Source organism: Accipiter gentilis, chromosome 13, assembly GCF_929443795.1.
Source record: "Accipiter gentilis chromosome 13, bAccGen1.1, whole genome shotgun sequence".
Classification (NCBI taxonomy): Eukaryota; Metazoa; Chordata; class Aves; order Accipitriformes; family Accipitridae; genus Astur; species Astur gentilis.
Genome location: NC_064892.1, coordinates 31466253 through 31490577, shown reverse-complemented (window position 1 = coordinate 31490577; position 24325 = coordinate 31466253). Strand labels below are relative to the sequence as shown.

The following is a 24325-nucleotide window of genomic DNA, read 5'->3' as shown; positions in this document are numbered from 1 at the left end:
ATTAAAATTGATTAAACTGATGGAAATGCACGTTTTATTGATTTAGTCCTGTTCAAACTCTGCCTGCTCGCCCCTGGTGGACATTGTCTCAATTTACAGCAAAGTGCACTGTCAGCCTCAGAGTAATGGACCGAAAAATACCAACCTCTGTTCATGCCATTTTTTGCTTTTTTGTATAGTGCTTTTAATATATATTATGGAAAAATAGTTTTATTGATTTGTTGTGGTTCAATTACTACTAACATCAGCATAGAAATTGTTATGGAGTGGTCAAAATTTATAGAAGAATTCAAAAAAATCTGAAATATAATTAACAAAATGCAGCTAAGTCTGTGGAGAGTAAATACCATTAGAAAAATCAGGTTTCACTGTCCTTCTGGATCAGTCATTTTCTATGTAAGTTTAGTTTTCTCCCTGACTCTAATCCACTGTCTGAACAATGAAAAACTCAGCTTCTAAAACTGTAAGACTCGGCAGTGAATACATATGAAAACTTCTAGAACAGCTTTGCTTCCTGTATCTCATCCTTGGCTTTCCCTTTCTCGTGGATTTGGTTGTGTATTTCTGTGCAAGGATCTCTTCTGTGATGAGACAGGCCAGTATTTCTTATTTTGGAGTAAGTTTTACTATGCATTATAAATAGTGTGAGTTCTTGTAAAGCCCATGACTCTTAACAGGTTAAGGAAGTAAAAATTTTGTACAGAAGTCTTAACATTTCGTAAGTATGTCATTCAGAGCTTCTCAACCTCTGGGTTATGGGCCCAGCATGCAATCTTATACCAGATCTTGAATCATTGAGTAATGCAATAGTAATAGCTAGGCTGTGAGGTGTATAATTATCTTTCGAAGCCATTCAGAAAAAACTGGTAGAAAATAAAATTTCTGTATTAACTTCTGGTTAAAATAAGGAAAGCCTACTCCCTAAATATTGAAAAAAATCTGTCAAAATTAGTACTGCTTTTTGTCTTTTTCCCTCTCCAAAGAGAATTTCCAAGTTTCTGCAGGGACTTGCTTTTATTTAATGCAAAACAACATCTAGATCGTCAAAACAAAAGCTCTTGGGTTTTTAGTAGTGTAGTGGAAGCAGTGTATGTCGCTTTAGCACCTGGTAATCAAGCCTGCTTGTCTTTGCAGATCAGAGAGCAAGCTCACCGGTACGACATCAAGGACGAAGTGATGACCTCGAGCGGGATGAAAGAAGAGAAGAGCGAAGGGTAGATCGGTCTGATGATAGGAGAGACGAAAGGGCCCGGGAGAGAGAGCGAGAAAGGGAGAGGGACCGAGAGAGGGAAAGAGAACGAGACCGGGAAAGGGAAAGGGAGAAGGAAAGAGAGTTGGAACGAGATCGTGCTCGGGAACGGGAGAGGGAGAGAGAGCGGGACAAAGACAGGGACCGCGAGCGGGACCGAGACAGGGACCATGACAGGGAAAGGGAACGGGAGAGGGAGAGGGAGAAGGAGCGAGAACGAGAGCGGGAGGAGCGAGAAAGGGAGCGAGAGCGAGAAAGAGATCGAGAGCGGGAACGAGAAAGGGAAAGAGGTCGAGACAGGGATAAAGAAAGAGACCGCCAGAGAGACTGGGACGACAAAGAAAAAGGAAGGGAGGACCGCAGGGATAAGAGAGAAGATATCCGAGAAGAAAGAAGTTCAAGAGATGTCCATGAGGAAAGAAAATCCAAGTGAGTGGGTCCGAATGTTACTTCAGTCAAAGGAAAAAAAAAAAAAAGAAAAAAAGGCAGTCTTCTACTGTTGATTTCAGTAACTTAGTAAGCAGGCAGTATCATAAGATAAGGAAGAAGATATCCTGTTTATGCGGAGGCCCAGTCTGTGTGGAACGTGCTGGTGGCCCCCAAATCAGTATTATGCTGGTGAAGTTAATCTGATGCTTTGTTAGTGCAGAATCATGGAACTACTCAGGAGCTAACAATTGACTCAGATGATGTCATTTTCCCTTCTAAGTATACTTGTGTGGCCTTGCCTTTAATAATGCAGGCATTCTCAGATACACAGTAGCAGGCTGTGGTACCTTTTGAAGCCTGGAAAGTCAGATAGCCACTAACTAGGTCAGGGTTCATGACTTTATTTGTTAAATTTCTGTGGAACATGCATTACCCTTTGCACTACTGAATTTTCAATACCAGAAGTCTACCAGTGAAGGTGTGAATGATATCCTGAGTAAACGTGTGGCGCTTCCTTTGAATGCGTAGCACTGATTCGCCTTTTTTGGTTTTTTTCATTTGGTACAATAAAATTGTTGTTGTTCCATCGATACTAAGCAAAACACTGTTGCCCTGAATGGCTGCTTTGCTTGGAAATAATTAGTAGCTTTTGCATGAGGGAACTGTAGATTCCTAGAAGTCACCTACTACAGGCTGTCCCCCATCCTACTTGGGGGAGAAGTAAGCAAGCATATAGGTGGGGGCTTAGCTGCCACCTGGGGTCAACTCACTGCAAGAGTTATTGCCACAGGGAAAAATTGATCTTAATAGTCTTTCATAACTTTTTGCTAAAAGGATAGTTGTCATAAGTGGTTGAGTTTTAGTTTAAGGTATCTTACAGTATAGTCAAAAAACTGATCGTACTTGCAGTTTTGGAATAACAACTTAGAAAAATGCAAAACTTCCTGGCATCCTTAGATGGGTTGTCTTCTGTGTGAGGTGCTTAGACTTCAGGGGTTGTATTGATGATAAACTCAATGAATGTTTTCTTTAAAGAATCCTGAAGAAATTTGACTGTACATGTTGCTTCTGCAGGAAGCGTCACAGAAATGAAAGCAGTCCAAGTCCTCGTCAGTCACCCAAACGTCGCCGTGAGCACTCTCCTGATAGTGATGCTTACAACAGTGGCGATGATAAAAGTAAGTAGGAGTGGACTATATCTGCAGCTGGATCCAGCTTATCCTCTGCCTCTGGAAAATAATTTGCAATCTTAAATAGAAAAAACATGGGGAAAGCTTTTTGAGTGTCCTCCTCCCCTTATTTTCATGAACAACACTATTTAATCTATAAGTTTGTCTTTTGTCTTCATTTTGTCACTGTGTTACGTCTGCCAGATGATAGTGACTTCCACATCTGTTGTTTAAGATGCATGTTTGCCAAAACATAAAACATGGAAATAGACTGTTGCTGCTGCAGCAGTAGAAAAACTTCAGAAATGTAACTGAAGTAACACTATTTTCTTAATCTATAAGTTTGTCTTTTGTCTTCATTTTGTCACTGTGTTACGTCTGCCAGATGATAGTGACTTCCACATCTGTTGTTTAAGATGCGTGTTTGCCAAAACATAAAACATGGAAATAGTATGTTGCTGCTGCAGCAGTAGAAAAACTTCAGAAATGTAACTGAAATAACATATTATATGTTTTAATTGACACTTTTTGGCATGCACAAGATACTAAATGCTCACATGTTGTCCTTCCTTCAATACAAGTACATCCTTTTTCCCATTTTGTAGACGAAAAGCACAGACTTCTGAGCCAGGTTGTGCGGCCACAGGAATCCCGGTCACTGAGCCCCTCTCATGTTACAGAAGAGCGGCAGAGTCGCTGGAAAGAAGAAGAGCGAAAATCGGACAGAAAGGAAAGCTCCCGGCGTTACGAAGAACCAGATTTTAAAGAGAGGGTTTCTTCAGCAGATAAGCAAAGAGAGCAACCAGATGCTTCAGAAAGCTCCCGGTCCAGGGTTCAGGAAAGTCTTGGACACCGTCCCTCTGAAGAAAGAGATGCTTCTGATAGAATGCATGATGACAGCAAGAAGAAGTCCAAGGTACAGAAAAAGGCCACAAAGAAGAAGAAAGATGATGACAGTGGGGTGGAAAGGTATGCTAATGAATCAATGACTGAGGAAAGCCAGGTCTTTTCACCCAAGAAAGGTCAAAAAAAGAAAAATGTAGAGAAAAAGCGGAAGAGATCCAAGGGTGATTCTGAAGTTTCTGATGAAGAAATTGTTCCACATCATAAAAAGAAGAAAGGGCCAAGAACACCCCCTGTAACAAAAGAAGAATTGGTTGAAGCACCACCTGAGAAACCTGTGGCAGAAGTCCCACAAAAAAGAGAAGATACAACATTTAGTGACTGGTCAGATGAAGATGTTCCTGAACGTGGTGATATCGTTGTTCCAGAAAGAAGTACTGAGGAATCCCATAGAAAAAGTCACAGGACAAGGGGAGAAAAGGTGGAAGCCCCTCACGTTACTATAGAGGATGGACCACACCGTAAACCTGTGGATCAGAAGCGCAGCAGCAGCCTTGGTAGCAATCGGAGCCATGCCTCAAGCAGACTTAGATCCCCTTCCAATGAGTCAGCTCATCGCAGTGGAGATGACCAGACTGGACGGAAGAGGATCCTGCACAGTAGTTCTAGAGACAGGGATAGGGACAGGGACAGGGACAGGGAGAAGAAAAGCTTAGAAATCACCGGGGAACGGAAGTCCAGAATTGATCAGTTGAAACGAGGGGAACCCAGTCGCAGCACATCTTCAGGTAATAATCTCATTTTAGTGAGACTGACCTATCAGTCTGTATAAAAGTGCAAAGGTACAAATACCAAATCATTCTTATATGGCTGTATACTCTTTTCATTTGTAATTAGTGTGAAGGGAGGGGGAGGTGCTCTCTGCCATTCATTGTAAAACTTGAGTGAGTTAAGAATCCTCCAAGTTTTACCATATTTGAAAAGCTGATCCTCAGCAGGCAGGATTACCACTTTGTTTACAGCAAAACGTTTGGTCAGATTCATTTCATGTTGTCTGGGGAATAAAGTAATTTGTAGGACAAAAAAAACTCATAGAAAATGCTTGTGCAAACAAAACATTGAGGTAGTTTTATCATCTAAATATGTTCTTAAATTCATTATTAACATTCATTTTTGATATGAAAACTCTGAAATCTATGCAAAATGAAAATGTCTCTTCTCTCTGGGAAAGAGAGATCAATTATCTCAGGAGCTATTTTCACTGAGGTAAATCTGTCATGGTTCCTGTTAGGCATACTTTTAATGCACATGGAAATCATCTTTGTTGCAAATCAAAATAATGACAATTGACTTGTTTTATTTGTGTAGCTCCTGTAAAAAAAAAAAAAGGGTAAAATGTTTTTAGAATTTAAACAGCATCAGTAGGAAAATATCTTCCTCCTAAAGCACTTTGGCTCTCTGTTCTCCTCATGGTTACATGCCTGAATTATTTTTCTGAATTTATCATTTGCTAGCCAAGGCATTCCTAGCTTTTAGAAGACATGTTTTGAAAATTTTGAGACAATTCCCCCCCCACCTAAATTTCTGAGTTTAAATGATGTACCTTCAGTTTGGCTTCTGTCATAGTAGAAAGTAGCTGCTAAAAATCTCTTTTGGGAGTGGGAAAAATACCTTATGTTTTTAAGTAAGGTTAAATCTATAGGCAATCTGAAGGCATTATTGATTTGAGGACAATGCTTTTGAGAATTACATTTTCATACCTGACTCTTTAAAATGCTTTGATCTAGTAAAATGGTAATACATTTACATGCTGTAGTCACCCATATATTTAAAATATTTTATTCAGATCGTCAAGATTCAAGAAGCCACAGTTCAAGAAGAAGTTCTCCTGAATCAGATCGTCAAGTCCATTCCAGATCTGGGTCCTTTGATAGCAGGGAAAGGCTTCAGGAGCGAGATCGACACGAACACGATCGGGAGCGAGAGAGAGACAGGAGAGAGGGAAGACAGAGAGACTGGGACCGAGATGTAGACAAAGACTGGCCAAGGAGCAGGGAACGAGAGAGACTCCGAGAACGAGAGAGGGAGAGGGAGAAAAGACGGGAGCTGGACAGAGAGCGAGAGAGACAACTACCCGATACTGCTGAAAGAGAGAGAGAGAGAACTCTTGACATCACCTCTCAAAAAGAATCAACAAAACACAGTGAAACGAAACTGGACAGAGATCATGAAAAGGAATTTGATGGTGTTTGTCGGGATTCAGTGGCTTCAGAGAAGGAAAGAGCAGACAAAGATTTAGGACCTTTACAAGGTTTTGAAGATGGAAATGAGGCCGAAAAGGTAGAGAGTTTAGAAGGTGAGATATTCTTGGAAAGAACCTCGACTGACAAATATTTTATTCTTTTCCTTTTAGCATAATGCTGAATGGAGCTATATTAGAATAGTTTTCTACTAAAAGGCTTATTGGCTCCAGCTTCTCTACTGTGGAAGCAGACACAGTAAGAGAGAAATCTGATGAGCATCTTCCTTAGTGTTAATTGTGTTAGTGTTATTTGTTAATTTCTAAAGTCTTGAGGCAAAGAAACATAAATGATCTGAGGTATAATTTCACCAAGGTGTAACATTTCTGAATAGGCAGTTTGCTAAAGAATAGCACCAACATTTGATTGCCTTGTTATATCATTATAAGATCTATTTCTTAGTATGGAAGTGACAGGTAATGAGTGAAAAAAAATGAGTGTTGACTTGGAACTGTTCTTTGGGGTTTTTTTCTGCAGAGCCCAATTATCATGGAAATGATTGTCTGATTAGTAGGTGAAACATATGTATGGCTTGGCATAACAGTCCAAAAATGGCTTTCCTGAGGTAATCTTACTAAATGCGGCTTCAATTTGCTGGCCCTAATGGTACTGGGGAAAACGTGCTTAGGATTAGTAAATAAAGTAAGTAAGGGGCAAACACTGACAAACTCTTAAGAGTTTGTCACATGGATTACACAGCTTGAGCTTTGCATGGATAAGGTGTTTGGGAAGTACTTTTAACCTATATCAGCAACGTAAAAGAAGGAAGAGTCTAAATCCAGAGTAACTGGTGTATGTTATGGTTATGTTCAGAAAGTTGGGGTTTTTTGGTGATTGCAGGAGTTTTCATCTCTAAAATCTGTTGAGAGGAAAAAAGGCATTGTAGGATTGGAATTTTGGGATGTTTGGGATGGTAAGGCCTGAAGTCCATAGTCCTCAGAAGCAGAAAGAGAAACATGAATTAAGCTTTTTGTAGTTTTGCACAAGATAACAGGACATTGTCTCATCGTATTTGCATTCTTACTGAGAATTTTATGTGGCATTCATTGTTGATTTAGGCAGTTAAATCAGATGTCGTCTGGAGAGGATGATGAGGAATATTTATTACTTATTTTATTTCCTAACTGATTACTCACGAAGTGGTCATTAGGGTTGACTGGTACAATTGAGAAAATTCCAATTAAGGAGATTATCTGTGGAGTTGAAGCACTTGTTTTGAGATTGTATTTGGAATGAGCATGGGAAAGTCTGTTCTGTCTTGCTGTAATGGACAGAATTCAGCGATTTTTAAGCTAGAGGAAGGAATGGTGCAATAAATCTGAGAGTAGAATGTGGTAACTTCAGAAAAAGAGTTGGTGAAAGGCTATTCCTAGGTACATTATCTGTTTCCAAGAGGGCACCTGTAACTAAACAGGCTGTGGATGTTAAATGTGTTCTTAGGTCTAGCCTTTCAGCAGACTTCTAGTAAGTGTTTTAATGTGTATTCTTTTCTGTATTTTTCCAAGGTTGTTCTAAATTCTCTGAAAATTATCATCTACAGGAAGTTATGGTATATTTAGGATCTCTTTTTTTTTTTTAAAAAAAAAATAAATGTCTTTTGTAAAATATTAGGTGGCATTCTATTTTATTAAAGCATACTATATATAGCATGTGTATGATTTTCTAAGGTTTAGTGTACTTTATTGTCTTTCATTACTTTATTATTCCTGTTTACATTACTCCTTTTAGCTGACTAGTGTGTAAAGGTAGTGATAGGACTATAATCTAGAAATTATCAAACTTTGATTTGAAATTCAAAACTGAGGAAATAATCTTTTTTTAATCATATATTGAGAACAATGTATTATTATTTTTGTTTCATACAGTAGTTTTTTAATGGTTCATCTGTGCTGTCCAAGCACGTCATTATGGTCAGCTGGTATAACTCGTAGATCAGTGTGGAGGCAGAAGATGTATCATACAGGCAGTGAATATTTAAAATCGTAAGACACAAAATGAAATCTAGTATGGATAGCCTTATTTTTCTTTTAAAAAGGAAAAACTTTTTAGAAAACTAATACAGTTTCTTGATGATGTTAAGCAGGTATCTGGTATTTACTTGGACAAATTACTGTAGTATATTGTCTAAAAAAATATGTGACGGTATAACTACTAAATTATTGTAATGTCTTGAACCTTAATGTGTTTGCTCTAGAAGTGGGCTTAAATAATGCCCAAGATGCTATATGCTTCCTCCAAAGCACTGCCAGGTGGTCTGTGTAGTTAATTTATGCTCTGCTAGCATGTCTTTTACTTGCTTTTTCCGTGCTGATTTTTAGGTTACTTGAGGTGATTCCCCCCCCCCCTTCTGTAGCTTTTACAAAGACAAGCAAAAAAAAAAAAAAAAAAAAAGATTGGGGGCAACTTAAACCAGAGGCAGTTTCACTTCTGGCTAAGGGAGCTGGAAGATATTAGAATAGTCATCCACAGGGGAGGACCCCTGTAAATTCTGTCTAGTTTGTATGGCACAACTCATTGCAAGTACTGTGGTGGAGAACCCTAAGAAAGCCTGAGTTTTGAGCAGTAGGGTTTCTGAATGCTTGAATCGGATCTTTCGGTCCTGGACACGAGAGGATACCTTCAGATGTTCCTTTCATGAACTGCAAAATGCAACATTTGAGTGTCTTGTGTTTACAGGTTTTAAGGGACACAGGTTTATGCATACAGCACAGGTATTTGTATGTGCATATAGTACATGGATGGATAGGAGTGTAACAACAAGTGAAGAAGTTTGGCATGGCTTTCTAAAAGCTCTTCTTGTGACTTCCACAGAGTCTAAAACCCTGGGAGTAATTGCTTCATTCAGGATATCTTGCACCTTCTTGTATTTCGGGGTTCTGTTACTACTTTCTCTTGTAGAACCTTTGGAATGAATCCTGACTTTGGATTCACATGCAAAAGCATCTGAAAGACTTTGTGGCGCTAACTTGTATTGTTAACTACATATCAGATCATCAACATACGTTTCTTCTGTATATGGCCGCCTATGTGCAGTTTGACTAATACTGTACCCCCCCCCCCCCCCCCCCAAAAAAAAAAGCAACATATGTAAAATTCAAACTGCCTCATTGTGTATGGGAGAAATAGCTTCTCTGTTTTCATGAGTTAATACCTGTTTTCACATTGAATATAGTTGTCCCCCAAAACTAACAGTTTAGTTTGCTTGAACCTCTTTGTTTTCAGGCTGCTTAAAGCATGTTTAGAAAACAGGAATGATTGCTTTAAAGCTACAGTATGTATCTGTCTCTGTAGGAGGAGAAGATGAAGCAAAGATTGATGATGTACAGTCACTGGGGTCTGGTGCTGGAGAATACGAGCCGATCAGTGATGATGAACTGGATGAAATTCTGGCAGGTGATGCTGAAAAGCGGGAGGATCAACAGGAGGATGAGAAGATGCCTGGTAAAAGTATAGCAAAACCCCTTTATGATTATATGAATATAAAGATTAGATCAGTTGTGATGTTGACAGTATTTCTGAATTAGGAATGCGGTTTGTGTGCTCTTCAGTATTTCTCATTTGTTCTGTAATAGTCAGGTAAGCCTGAGAAGCGTAGAGGTAAGTAAAGAGTACCAGGAGCTGTATTGTGAAGTGGTATTTATCTTGTTTTATATAGCTAGAAGGGTAAGCTTTTTGGTTTTATAAACATGTTTTCATTTATCCCATTTGGTTTTGATCATTATTTGGAACGGATATTTTTATGAACAGATGTTATCCATGCTTGAATGCTTCCCAAATGCACCGGGAAGCATGGAATCTTCTACTTGTTGTAAATTCAGTTGAGTCATCTGGGCTATATGATCAGCATTTGTATTTTCTATGATAAACATACTAGACAAACACAGTTGTATGGTTATTTAATAAATAGTATATCTCTCAGCACCCAGAGTTGAAATACTAGCTTTTTAAGCATTTAATTTGGATCTGTCATAGCACATTTAGTTGTACTATGACTTTTGTGAATGCATAAGTGTCCAAATCTGCTGGCTAAGCAGGATCTGAGCAGCCTTCCGCAACGGGGTTGCAATAAAAATGAAGCAGAATACTAGGGGTGGGTTTTTTCATCCAAGAAGCTTTGTATTTGCATGCTCCTTTTTTCCACCAATCTAAGTGAGTTTTGACGTTCCTACCTGAAGTGTCCAAGGATCTGGTCTTGAGAACTGCAGAACAACATTCATCTAATATATATTGCTTTTAGGAGACAGGGATGTACACAGCATGTGAATCAATCAACTGTCGTAAGGGATGATGATGATGCAATAACTCATTCTCTGTCAATGTTGTTGCAGATCCTGTGGATGTTATAGATGTAGATTGGTCCAGTCTTATGCCAAAGCAGCCAAAAGAACCACGTGAGCCTGGGGCTGCACTCCTAAAATTCACACCAGGTGCTGTTATGTTGAGAGTTGGTATTTCCAAGCGATTGGCAGGACCAGAACTCTTCACCAAAATTAAAGAGACTTGCCAGAGAGTGTTAGAAAAACCTAAAGGTAATTGTTTCTGCAGTGATTAATCTCTTTTGTACTTAGTGAAAGTCCTTATGAAATGTGCATTAGTTCATTATTTTAGGTTTCAAGACCATAGAAAGTGTATAATGAGTATTGTTTGAAAATTACAGGAATGTAATACAGCTGCATGTCAATCAAATTAGTGTTTTAATTCCAGCAGTGGTGAGGAGGTCTTGAATAGTAGCCTAAACAAAATTTTTTCATCCCGGTGGAATATTCTTTTTGTGAGACCATTCATGCTTTCCTAGCCTAAAGTGTGTCAGCAGTTTTTTGGAGTGCTAAGTATCTTCTGCAGTGAATTAGCAGTAATACTGTGAGAAAGAAATAAGATTTCTTATTTTCTCTGAAGGTCCTCTGCATGTCCTCTTACTTTCCTTCTGAGGATCCTCTCCAGAATGCATAGATAGAAGTTTTGGGGTCAGAATGAAGGAGCTAAGTGAAATTTTTGTATTATGTCTCTGCTAGAAGTGAGAAATTAAATAATACACAGGTCTGGCATTTGGACAAAGTGTGCGGCGCATACATGCATGACAGATGGGATGGGCATGAACTGTACCAATGCAGTTTACTACAATTCTGTAGTGTAAGCAGGGCTTTTGCATGAGAGAGAATACTGATTTTTCTCTTTGGCATCCCCGGAAGCAGTTGAGCTGCTTGCAACAATTTGCATGGTAGAATGGGTTTTTTAGGACTATGAAACATTTGCTTTCTGTATGATCTCTACAGAAATTATTCCAGGATCTAAATGTGAGAAAATTCTGGCTTATAAATAATAGTATCTGCAGAGCCCCTGTGTTTAGGGAGTAGCAGATTTTTCTGATTTTGGGGGTTGTTTGGTTTGGTTGGTTGGTTTTTTAACTCTGTAAATTCTAGTTCTTAATTTGAAACAGTACTTTTTAATTCTTTGCAACATTATTCTTTATACGGTTGTCCTGTTAACCTCGCAGTCTCAGACAAGTGGAGAGGAAAAAAAAAAAGAAACAACTAGCTTCTCCCAGCCCTCTTAATCTCCATGAATGTCACTGCTTGCTTGAGCCATTTAAATTATATAACTATTAATCATGTGCTGTTGCTACTGCTTCTACTTTATTTTAAAGTCAAATTAAATGCAAACATTTTTAATGCATCATAAATAGTATAATTTGAGGTGTGTAGTTAGCATTAGTAAGTACTGTAAATGTCCCGCTGCAATATTTGCAGCTTTTTCTATGCAGTATTAGCTTTCTTCTAGTTAAAAAAAAAAAAAAAAAAAAGCCTCAGCTCTTATGCTTAAGAATTCACATAACCAGTGTAATTGATACAATATTGAGTCTTCATGAGTCCGCAAACTGTCTGATACAGTAAAGGTATGAACTGTGTCCCGCTCTCTGTAAGCTTTAATTTTGCTGTATACTCACCGGGATTCCTTGCAACAGGAACTGCAGTGCAGAGTCATTCCACCTGGCTATTTAAAACGATACCCGAAATAACCTCAGCAGCCCTTGCATGCTTCTCTAGAAATAAACCAAAAGTCCATAGTGATAATAGGAGGCTCTCCAGCACTGCCCCTGGGCTGTCCTAAGTGTAACTCCGGTTGAGCAGAACTTTGCTCTGGAGAGGAAGGGGGATTGCAGTGCCTCCGTTGATTTCCCTTTGGTGTGTGCAGTCTCTCACGCATCAAAGTTGCTACGTGCGGAACTGCCGGTAGGAATCCACCAGGTGAAGGTTCCTTGTATAGTGATTACACAGCCACAGGACGTGTATTCTAAACAAAGGCACAGATATGGTGCCCTGAAAAGTGAATGAATTAGAGCTAGATATTCAGTGTGCGTTACAGTGAACGTGTAGTGTTTTCACTGTGGACTTCTTCAGGGTGGTATAATTTGTTTCCCTGTTTTATTCCCGAGTTTGGTGTTCCCTTCTTTGTTCTTATTGTGGATGAAAAGTTTCTGGTAATACACTGAAATGCAGAAAAAAGGAAATGATAACTTGTTTCAGGGTTGTTTTTTCTTTTAGTTATTTGTCTTTGGAAACAAAAATCTGTAGTGTATGATGGAATTGAGATTTGTAGCTGACTTGCCCTCTCTCTATTATATGCAATTGTTTCCTATAAGGGTCTAGACATGCTTACTTGCCAAATATGCTTAGCGTATGGCGCCTAGGCAGACTGCAAGCTGTCAGTGTTACCTTTGAAGTGGCCTTTTTGTGTCTTGTCGCTTATTTGTGTTGTTGATTGCCTGTTGAGGTTGTCTTGATGACTTCAGTTCTCTTTAACCTGCCTTCGATCTCATGTAACTTGTTTGTTTCTTTTCACCATGTTTAAAAACTAGTCCTACTCAGCTTCATCCAAATTCTCCAAGTGGTTTAAAAATGCATCTTAGTTCTCTTCTGTGTGCATACTGCCAAAGTACCAGTCTTTGTAGCAGTCTTTGCTTTTAGCTTCTATGTTTTCCCCAGGTTTGCTGGTGTCTCTAGTGAGGTGTTTGATTCTCTGCTAAACACCCAATAGTTTACTATAGAGGCGCAGCTGGATTGGACTTAGCTACATAACTTACCTTTTTTTTTTTTTTTCAATTATATCATAATCTTCCTATTTATTGTAAAAGGGATATAAATCAATGAGCTGCGGTCCAGCCATGTGCACTCTTTTTGTCTTTGTCTGCATTTCAAAAACAGACTTGTCGCAGAACAAGACTCACCTCAGGATCCGTCTTTTATTAAAGTGGTTAAAGTGTTCTAGCTGCACACTGTTTCTTCTGATAAGTGTATTAAAGGACTAGTCCTGCTACTTTGAGTAGCATTAACAAATGCTTTAGATGAGCTGGTAGGAGGGGGTAGTTCATTAGCATCTGTTGACTTGTTCTCTAGGTTCATCCACCATGGATAAAAGAATTATTCTACATCGTGATGTTTCACTTCTGCATAGCCATACAAACCCTGTGTTGACACTGTGGTACAGTTATCTGATGTCTTGCAGAGATTTGAAACTTAGACCACTTTCTGATTAATTCTAGTAGTAAACATCTTCCGTCACACATGTCTGACCATAAATGATATCCCCTCTTCTGTCCCAGAGCTGGCACTTGATTTTTAGGCCTCCCAGTGATTGCTGTCTCAATACAGCTTTCCAGTGCTGAACCTGTGTACAAGGGTACCCGTCCTTCCCTTTAAATGATGAGGGATTTATTTGGGGTTTTTTATAAACTGCAATATCCTTTTTTCCCAAACCTTGATACTGTTTGGAAGGCAGAAATACAAATAGTAAAACCTTAAGGAATTTCATATTACTGTATATTGGTCTTCAGAAATACCATGTATATATTGATCTCTGCAAATATAAATTCTTTCTAGATGCAGAAAACCTTTTTGAACATGAACTGGGGGCCTTGAACATGGCTGCACTTCTACGAAAAGAAGAGAGAGCAGGTCTTCTCAGTAATCTGGGTCCTTGCTGTAAAGCGCTGTGCTTTCGAAGGGATTCTGCAATTCGTAAGCAGCTAATGAAGAATGAAAAGGCAAGTGGTTTGTTTGCAGTGCTTGGTCAAATGTGGAAATACAAATTCTACTGTGCAAAACATTTCTCTAGGAAGATAATTTTTGTGTTCGTTATTCTAGAGTAGACCTAGTCTTTTAAATGGAGAACAGACTTTTATTTAAAGAGATTGTAGGGTGTTTATTTTTTACTTAGTATGAGAGATTAATTTAAGATTGAGTCTAGAGGTAGGTGCTGTTTCTCATTTTGGGGTTTAAATTCTGGAGATACATTTTCTATATTTAGAGAATACATAATAAATAATGGGTTAAAATACAGTTTCAAAGGCAATTGTTGAATAATTCTCCTGCATGAGATTACATGCACTTTTGTAAGAATTATAAGATTCTGTTCTTCCAAGTTAAAATTGAAAGAAAAAATACTTTAGCCATTTTTTGCGCTACAGTAGGTTTTATGATCTGGCATGCTAATAGAAAAATCGTTAATTCTCCAAGTCTTTTCTAGTGAATACATATGATTAAACCTCTAATTATTGAGAGTACTTGAGGTTAATTTCTCAGCTTGCATGTTAAAAGCCACTGTTTTCAGTTCGTTCTTTTTTATTTTTCATTTTTAATTTCAACAGGGTGCAACAAAACAAACTTATACAAATTCTGCAGCAATGGACAGCGACTTGTTACGGTTAAGTCTACGGTTATTCAAACGAAAGACTGTGTGCCAAGTTCCTGGGCAGGAAAAGACAGAGGATAGTAAAATTCCACAACCAGCTATCCAGCAAGAAGTGTGTGTGTCTTGAGTGAATGACTGTTGGTGGCACTTTCTAGTTGATTTTGCGCTACCAGTGTTGGTATTGATGTTTAGAACTGGTTGATTGGAAAGCAGCTGTAGAAGATGGAAGAAAATACTCCGTTTGTACACAGATAAGAGTTATTGGGTTTGGATGTGAATAAAAGGGGTAAAAATTAAGGACTTCTGTGTGAAGTTCTCTGCAAGTTTTGTAATATTGAATCTTACACTGTAACATAAACCTGTTTTATGGTGCATCACGTGTAATAATGTGAAGACGTCTGGTTTTAGCAGTTTGTAACACCACCTGATATTAAACTGAAGAAAACTGCGTGTCTTTTTCTTCATTATGAATGGGTTTTTCCACCACCACCCTGGTCCCTCAATACACATCTGGAATTTCTTAAATAGCTTGCGTCCTGGGAGTCTGTCTACCTCGGCTTTCCAAATCTCTTTCTTATCACAGCAGCCTCTGGTGTGGATCTGGATTTGGACAAAACTCTAGCTCTTTTCCATCTTTAGCATAGGTTTTCTCTGATAATTTCTGGACACGAAAATCTAGTCTAGTCACTTAGGGCTCCCCTTCTTGATGAAAGGAAATAAAAAAACTTCCGGAAAGCGATTTAGGACCAGCTTTACGTGCCTATATTTGAGACTAACAGCATTTTGGAAATGCCTGCTTCTTACAAAGGAGGACTAGTGCATATATTTTACATTCTGTTAAGTATCAGGGCAGATCAACCCCATGCAGCAACCTGAGGGTATTTCATGCTTGATGAGTTTCAGGAGTTTTCTGATATTAACAGTAAAGGCAGTGAGCAATGGTGCTTTGCTGGGTGTTAACGGATTTTAGGGGCCTGATTAGAGACTTGTCAAGCCTGGACTCAATTTTGTAAGAATTATTTTCAGTTTGAGAAGTTGGTATCTTGTGGGGGATCTTTGGTTTATACCAGTCAGGTATGGTTAGGTAGTCTGTGGAGGCCTCCATGTGAAACTGAGACTTCTAAAACTTCAGACTAAGTCTCTGGATACACCTGTCTATTTTTCTTGGGTTTAAACCTGAACTGTTGCTTTGAATTCTGCTTATAGGGGGTGGGAAAGAAATCCATAGTTTAACCTTGATACTGGCTTGCTGCAAAGCAGCTTGTTTTCATTGTTCTCATTCAGGTTGAAAATGAGTTATGAACCACTAAATTTTTTGACAGTTGCTTTGTATTAGTTTCTTACCCTTTTTCTCGGCTTGGAACCAGCACAGTGAGGTGGGATGTTGACTGTGCAGTTGTAACAGCAGGCCTGTCTCGCGTCTCTTGTGATTACTGACAGTTGTACCGGCTTCAAGCAAAGGCCTAAATATGAACAGCAATTCAGTTCAAATATAAAGCTTTCTTAATATAATGCTTTCCTATAAAGCCTAGCACATAAGCATTCAGTAAAATGTTCTTATAGTACGTTTAAAGAATTGTTGTTAAAGAAAATCTGAGGGGATTTTATTTATATTTTTCTAAGTGCCCACACGCTAGTGTACATGTACTTGTATCAAATATAAATGACGTGAGAAATTTCTACCATCTGTTTGATCCTTATTAAACTATGTGATCCAGGCAAAACTTAATCTTCCTAAGTTTTTCACGTGTTGAACATTTTTAAGGGACTTAGTAACTGTTATTTTTAATGTCATTGATGATTTTATATATGCCTATAAAAAAGTGTGTCTTTTAAACACACTAATACTTTAACCTGAGCAAGAGTTAACAAACCTGTTCTATTCAGCATTTAAATGCATTCTCACCTATTTTATAGCTACAATAATGCTGCCTTTAAGCTGAAAGTATTAGATCATTGCTTCCAATTATGTTAAAGCCTATTTTAATCTCCGTCTCTAACAGACATAAAAATGTTTGATAGCTAGAAACAGCCTTGTCTAAGACTGCAGTGCACAAAATAGATTCACTGCGTGGCATTTAATTACACTGTGCTTACTTTAAACACTCTTCCTGTAAAGCAGTCAAGGTGTATATATGCACTTAGTTTGCAGAAGAATATTTCACATTACCCTAGAAAATGCAAAATAAAGTAGGCTTAATGGGCTACTGTGAGTATCTTGTGAAGCGAGTGTCCCATTGAAGGTCAAAGCCAGTGCTGACCCTTACCATCATTTGTTGGAATTAGACAAAAAGGTGCCGAAATTGCCTCGTACACACTTTTGTTCTGATTTCATTTGCAGCACTTATGAGTGCAGAAGTATATTACTGTACTGGCAGAAAACATGCCTGTTCCTGTGGGAAGCACTAAGATTATTTATTTTTTTTTCAAGCAATTCCCCTCTCACCTGGCAGGAGTTACTGCACAAGTGGAGGCCAGCAAGTGTGAAGTTCCTGTGTGTGAGTATTTTGGTCTCCATTATATTAACAAAAGGTAGCATTTTCCTTTGCAGGGAATGCAAGTTACAAAACTGTCATCAGGTAGTTTTACAATAACTTTAAGAAAAGGCGATTTGCCCACATCCCAATTTCAGATAAAAGGTTTGAAGCTTGTCTGAATCGGAGAACTTGCTTTAGGACCTTCCATCCCCTTCCGTGTGTTGGTCGTCACTTTTCCGATGGGGTCTGCCTGCCCTTTTAGCCTCTTCCAGCTCTTCCTTTCCCCCTGTTTCTCTCCTAGCTTGATTTTGTGTGGAAAAAGAGTAGATGGAAGAATTTTACTCCAGTTCTTGTTTTGCAAGGCTTCAGCAGGGTACAGAGGAGGCTGTAGTGTTTCGGGCAGTGGTGTGCGGTCAGGGCTGAACGTGTGCCTCAGATACCCCAGCTCCAAGTCTGAAAATGTGGAAAAGCACCTACTCCCTACCGGGTTTCTCCTTTTCAGCTGCAGCAGCAACTTGAAAGCGGTCCCTGTGCCAAAGTAGAGATGTCGCCCCTTTCTGCTGCTAAGCCCACGCTGTGCCTAGTTGGATGAGAAATGAGTTTTCAGCGTCCCCGAGGTGCAGCCTGGAACGTGGAGCTGCGGAAGAACAAGCTGCCACGTGTGCTGGTAAGATGAGGCAGGCTCTCACCCAGGTGAAACGCTATGCCCGGCTCTTGCAGCCGTAACAGATTCAGGCAGAGCAGATTTTTAGAGCCTCGAGACGCAAATGGGACTATGACCTGTGTCTTGGGATATTGTCATATTATCTCAAATAGTACTTTCAGGCTATTGCTGCTTCAGCTAGTGGAGATGCAGATTTTGACGGTGGCCCATCTGCACGGTGTACTCAAAAGACAGAGTTTAAGACAATTTTACTAAATTAAGGCTTTTGTTTGAATTGCCTTGACGCAGTTGTGTTCTCCCTTTTCCACCGTAGGGATGCCCTTCAGCAGAGAGCAGCCTGGTACGAGGCAGGGCACGGGTTGCGTGTTCAATTCAAACAGTTGCTACCAGCTTAAAGAGTTCAGGAACCTCCTTTGTTTTGCAGCAGCAAAGTCTTCTTTTCAAAGGGTCTTTGTACAAAACAGTTGTTTCTGCTGTACAGGTCTTTTGCCTTAATGCTAAGGGGAAGCCCAAGGAGATGGTACCGAATGCTTGGTCTTGGTACACGCGTTGTGCGGTAGGTAAGGTTTTGTGGGCATCCAAGCTGGTTTTGGGTGTAACTTCAGGAGACAGCTTGAGAATGGCAAGTGTACTGTTAAAATAATAAAAAGCTCTAAACGAAGCCCTAAGCTCAGAAGTAAAGCAATGTGACCAAGCATCAAGATGCGAGGAGTTTCTTAAACCAAACTGCCCTAAGAATTTGGGAATCTGTCCCATCGAAATCAACAAAGGAGTCCCAACATGCACGAGAGGCAAGTGCTAAACCAGCATCCAAAAACCAAATAGCAAAACCTTTTGGAAGACTATTTCTGTAATGAACAGCCAGCATCATTGCCTCTGCCCTATCAGTAGGGATCAAGAGATGAAAGAGGGAAGGTAAGTGTATTCTGGGAAAGTTTAATTTCTTTCCTGGCTTTCACTGCTAAGGATGCACCTACCACAGGCTTGCTTTTTTTCCTTAGTAATGAAGTCAAGGTATTATCTGTAAAGACTGAAGCATCAGAAGACGTGCCAGACCAAACTGCTGTGGTAAAAAGCATTGCACTGCCAGTTTTTCAGTGTATGTTCACGTGTGAAAGGGTTGCGTTGGCTGCAAGCGTGCAGTTCTTAAACAAGAGGGATGATTGAAGTAGCAGGTATGGGATGGGGATATTAAGAAAGCTCGCAGTTTTGTGGGGAAGGGGGAATGCTCCAACTCCCTCAGCTACTCCTTATAGGACTTGTGCTCTCAATCCTTCACCAGCTTCGTTGCCCTTCTCTGGACACGCTCCAACACCTCAATGTCTGTCTTGGAGTGAGGGGCCCAAAACTGAACACAGGACTCGAGGTGCGACCTCACTGGTGCCGAGGTCATTGGGATGATCGGTTAATGGGACAGAATGGAGTAGCACAGGTTGTAGCTGTCGGACTGGGAGCGTGACTTCACTATTTCTTCTACTAGCTAGGAACTGGCTCATCAGAGCGACGGAGACAGAAGGATCTAGGTGTGCAAACTGAACACGCGATGGTGGAGGAGCTCTGGAAACACGCAGTGTTGCCCTAACACGATTCCAGACGGGTGTTTCCACCAGCGAGAGTAGTTTTAATACTCTCCGTAGTCCCTGCAAATTCTTACCTGGTCTGCTCCCCTATTCTTGGATTCAATCTACAGACACAGGGAGCCCTGGAAATGAGGAGAAGCATTGGAGTATGAATGCTGTCTCCTGACAAACTGGGAAAGTGAGAAATAGGGAGAAAAAACCTGAAGATCAGCAAAAGAACAGGAGAGCCTAAGCTGCCCATATGTACCTTTAAGATGGATACTGGAAGCCCCCTAAGGACCCGAATAGGTGCACGTAAGATTTACTTTCTTTCCAACTTGCAGAGGTGCTTTGTGTCAGCACGAACCCTCCGGTTGCCTCTATCTTAGGCATCATTCCTTTGTGTGTGTCTTGCACGCTCACGGAAAACGTGTTAGCAAGAGATTTCAGAGGACTTTTGAAACGTCTCGCACAAGGTTACTAGAAAAAAATTAAGCTGTAGCAAGTGAAGGATAAAGAAATGACATGAATTAAAAATTAACAGGGAAACAGAAGGTAAAACAGAGAATTAAATGATCACGTCTCATCATAAACAGCTCACAGTGGGTGACCTCCCTGTACATTTGTGATTTGGGAAGGAATTGACTGAGAAGGGAGATGAGAAAATTTGCAAATCACAGTTAAAACTGGAGAAAAACCCAAGCAGATGCATTTGCTGCCATGTGGCCCATTCATTTAGCTCATTTCAAGTCTTTCTGCCAGTCAGCATCAAAATGTCCAAGCTGACTGTATTGGGTTTGCATGGCAAGGTTTGGGGGGGGAATTATAGGGGTGGCTTCTGTGAGAAGCTGCTAGAAGCTTCCCCCATGTCCAACAGAGGCAATGCCAGCCGGCTCCGAGATGGACCCGCGCCGACCAAGACTGAGCCCATCCGCAACGGTGGTAGCACCTCTGGGATAAGGTATTTAAGAAGGGAAAAATTGTTGCGGTGGGCACAGAAACGGCAGCTGGAGAGAGGAGTGAGAACATGTGAGAGAAACAGCCCTGCAGACCCCCAGGTCGGTGAAGGAGAAGGGAGGAGATGCTCCAGGCGCCTCAGCAGAGATTCCCCGGCAGCACATGGTGATGAAGACCACGGTGAGGCAGGCTGTCCCCCTGCAGCCCAGGATGGTCCACGGTGGAGCAGATCTCCACCTGCAGCCTGGGGAGGACCCCACGCCAGAGCGGGGCGATGCCCGAAGGAGGCTGTGACCCCGTGGGAAGCCCACGCTGGAGCAGGCTGTGCCTGAAGGACCGCAGCCCGTGGAAGGGACCCACACCGGAGCAGTTCTTCCATGAAGAACTGCAGCCTGTGGGAAGGACCCATGTTGGAGAAGTTCATGGAGGACTGTCTCCCGTGGGAGGGACCCCATGGAGTGTGGGGTCCTGCCTCTGAGGAGGAAGGAGCGGCAGAGACAAGGGGTGAGGAACTGACCCCAACCCCCATTCCCTGTCCCCCTGTGCTGCCAGGGGGAGAAGGTGGAGAATTTGGGAGTAAAGTTAAACCTGGGAAGAATGGAGCGATGGAGGGAAGGTGACTCAAGATTTGGTTTTATTTCTCATTATCCTACTCTCATATGATTGGTAATAAATTAAACTAATTTTCCCAAGTCGAGTATGTTTTGCCCGTGACAGTAATTGGTGAGTGATCTCTCCCTGTCCTTATCTCGACCCACGAGCTTTTTGTTCTATTTTCTCTCCCCTGTCCAGCTGAGGAGGAGAGTGACAGAGCGGCTTTGGGGGGGCACCTGGCATCCAACCAGGGTCAACCCACCACACTGACATATCGCTGAAGTGGAAAGTTTAATCAATGTCTATACCTTATAGTGCCCTGCGTTAGCAAGTTCAGTGCCAGAAGGAAACCTGTAGTTCATGGAAAACTTCAATCTGATGTAAAGAGATGCGTGTAAAGGCAAAAATAGAAGAATACACAGAAAAGATGATGTATGCAAAGGTAGAAACTGCACTATGAGTAGGCTCCTAATGCAAGAAAGGTTATTGCAAAACAGGTGAGAACCCAGGGAAAGCACGGAAGATCTTGTATCAAAGTTATTAAAATTCTTGGGACCTTGTCCTTAGAAAGGAAAGGAGTAATAGTAGATACAATTAAAATATATGAAACAGCGGTCCAGAAAGAAGAGGACGGGAGATTCTTTCTGTTCCTTACAACAGAGCTCAGTTGTAATTCAGTAAAATTAAAGAGTGGCAGAATTGAATAATAAAACAGAAATTCTTGTTGTCTTCACAGAGCCTAATTAGCCTTCAAGTTCAAGCTGTAGGACATTGCAGAAGCTAAAACTTAGCAAGATTTCCAAAAGGACTGAGCATGCTGCGAGTATATACAGTTGTTCCTGGGAGGTAAACCAAGACAGCGTCTTTAACAGCTTATATTATATGAATTTACACACAATGGGGAAGGCTCTCGGGCATTACGAGCGCCTGATACCCAGCAGTGTATTTCCATGTGAGCAAGCTGTCCTAGCTCCCGAAATGGGATGGCTGCCTGTCGGGAAAAGCCCCTGACCCAGGTGCCAAATTGCAGGGGGGGGGCGGGATTTGGAAGGCAGAATTGTTGGGAAGGGCCAGGTTCGGTCACGCAGTCGTTTGGACTCGGACAATCACGTTCCCGTGCTTGGGAACCGTCCTGGGCACGTTCGAATCTTGCAGGGTGTCATGTGTGGGCTTAAACTGCTCGCCTCTTGGAGACTGTAAGACCTGCTGAGAAGGCTACGTCAGCCTGTGTCTAACTCCGGGAGAAATTAGAGACCCTCTCTGATGGCTTTTGAATTTTCCTTTGAGGTGTCTGGTTGGGACCACTGTGAGAGAGAGAGAAACTGACAGATAACAAGCCTGACTGCAGCGTTTTTCCTGCGTGATCTGAATTTTTTTTTTCTTTATGCAAAAAGGCTTTCTTGCCAGCTTATCCAAAAGCAAGTTGCCCAAATAATAAATGCGCTGTTAAATTCACGCTTAGCAGCAACTATTCTGTTCTCCACTTTCCCTAAGCAGTGGTACCCCTCTTTCTTTGCAAATCTCATCTGATACATGAACTGTCAAAACATAAATGGGCAACTGTGACTTCTCTGCTGTCTGCTCTGGAATGATAGCATAATCTATTTGCTGTATTCATCCCTTTAATTTCCATTTTTATTGCTATAATCTAGCTCACTTTTTTTTTTCTTTCTCGGTGCACAAATTATGAAGATGGCCTCGCCTATTCATCAGTAGACTCTAAAGCACGTGCAGTGTGTGACGCTCGATTCTATCTTGTTTGATCTAGTTAACGCCGCATTCATAACTAAAGATAAAAAATGGGGAGTGCTGTCTGACGATAGCTGAGCATAAATCACGGCATCCTCTGACTCAGGTGGGAGCAGGGAATCTCAGCAGATCTGAAGCTTAAAAGAAAGATTGATAAACACCGCTCCTAAAGTGTTTCTAAACCTGTGAAAAACAGAGCCGTTCTGTTTATTGGACATGTTTGAATGGGCACACGAGCCTTTTCCTGGAACGCAGGACCGATGGCATCACCATCTACATGGAAACGTCATCATAGGAGTGCTGCATAACCACAAAGTTCATTTATAAGGAAACGCTCAAATTAGGGTCCCACTTCAGCACTGGTTTAGGAAAAGCAATTTAATACTGCTCAAATACGACAGGAGCATAAAACGGCCTGATTTTGCATTAAATTGCTGGAGCCTATAATAAAATGTACTGGGGAGTTAATAAATAAGGCAACTGGATAGAGAATTTCAGTCAGACTTTTTTTTTTCTGGCAACAGGCATATATCAGTTCCAGCCTCAGCTCAGCCATGCACATCTGGATAGAAAGGAAAGACTGCGTTTACGTATGGGAGATTCAACTCTAATTTTCAGCTGTATAAACCAACGTGAACTGTGAAGAGAATGACATGATTAAATTGATATACTACCAAAGTGATAAATCCAATATCTGGAAAGATGTTTTCCTTCCCTGCTTGCTTCTGAACCGTAGAAATTGGTTTTCAGCTCTTCACCCGAGAACAGCAGAGGAGGATTTATCAGGTGGTTTTTGGGGTGGTGTTTTGGTTTTGTTTTTTTTTTTCTTTAGAAATATTTTGTGTTGCTCTAAAAGTACCTAATCATTATCGTATTGATTTGTGCATCAAAAAAGGAATGTTAGGTAAAGAACAGGAGTTTCCTTGGCTTTTGTCCCCTGATTGTTACTGAAACACATATATATGTTTTTGCTATGGTTTTCAGCGGGTAATTTATCTGGTCCGGCTGCTTCCAGCCGTGCGGGGGAGAAGGGGCTGCTCTGATGAGGAGCATCGACGTGTTGGCCACTACCCCACGGGGCTGATCACACCTTGGGCTGCCTGTGGGCAGAGGCGTCCTAAATGTTTGCAACTGGCATCTTTAGGAGGTTTTACACGATGTGGCTGTTTTTAAGCAGGGCATGAAAGCACAGCTCCAAAAGAAATATTTTATTTGGAGACATTGTAACCTACTTTAATCTGATAAATGCTGACACTGTCCCATAAAGGGATGGAGGAGAAATCAATGTAACCCTAAACTAAATTGAATTATTGGGTTTGTTCCTCTCCCTTCTGCAAGACTCGGGTAGCTTTGCAATTCATCACACACTACTGATCAAGAGCTGGGAAAGTTTCTTTCCAGCCTTAGAAAAATTAAATTTTATGCAGCTTTTGACCTGGATTAGTGGTGGGTAGAGCAATATATTGCCTGATCCCAGTTATTTCTTAGCTGTCGCCCCTGGCCCGCTCCCTCCCTCCGCTACTGGTATGTGCTGGTGTTTGCTGGTTGGCAGCTCCATGCAGGCTTACTGGAAAAGGAATTGTGGAAAGGTTATTAGATGGCAATAGAAAGCCGTTGTAAATAAAAACATTCAAAAAGCCAACAGAA

The 24325-nt window shown here is 40.8% G+C and overlaps 1 protein-coding gene across 3 annotated transcripts in view; it reads left to right on the top strand.

Moving 5' to 3' along the window:
* The window catches only part of ZC3H13 (zinc finger CCCH-type containing 13), a 42754-nt gene extending 27628 nt beyond the window's left edge, over nucleotides 1–15126 (top strand). For 2 of the 3 annotated variants that reach the window (XM_049815711.1, XM_049815710.1), the window contains 8 exons: nucleotides 1135–1678; nucleotides 2753–2856; nucleotides 3453–4478; nucleotides 5537–6046; nucleotides 9282–9437; nucleotides 10319–10519; nucleotides 13868–14031; nucleotides 14635–15126. In XM_049815711.1, coding sequence (XP_049671668.1) covers nucleotides 1135–1678; nucleotides 2753–2856; nucleotides 3453–4478; nucleotides 5537–6046; nucleotides 9282–9437; nucleotides 10319–10519; nucleotides 13868–14031; nucleotides 14635–14805 — 2876 coding nt within the window. In that variant the 3' untranslated portion in view covers nucleotides 14806–15126. The remainder of the gene's footprint in view (nucleotides 1–1134; nucleotides 1679–2752; nucleotides 2857–3452; nucleotides 4479–5536; nucleotides 6047–9281; nucleotides 9438–10318; nucleotides 10520–13867; nucleotides 14032–14634) is intronic. The other variant, XM_049815712.1, reaches the window with a different exon arrangement.
* The last annotated feature ends 9199 nt before the right edge of the window (nucleotides 15127–24325 follow it).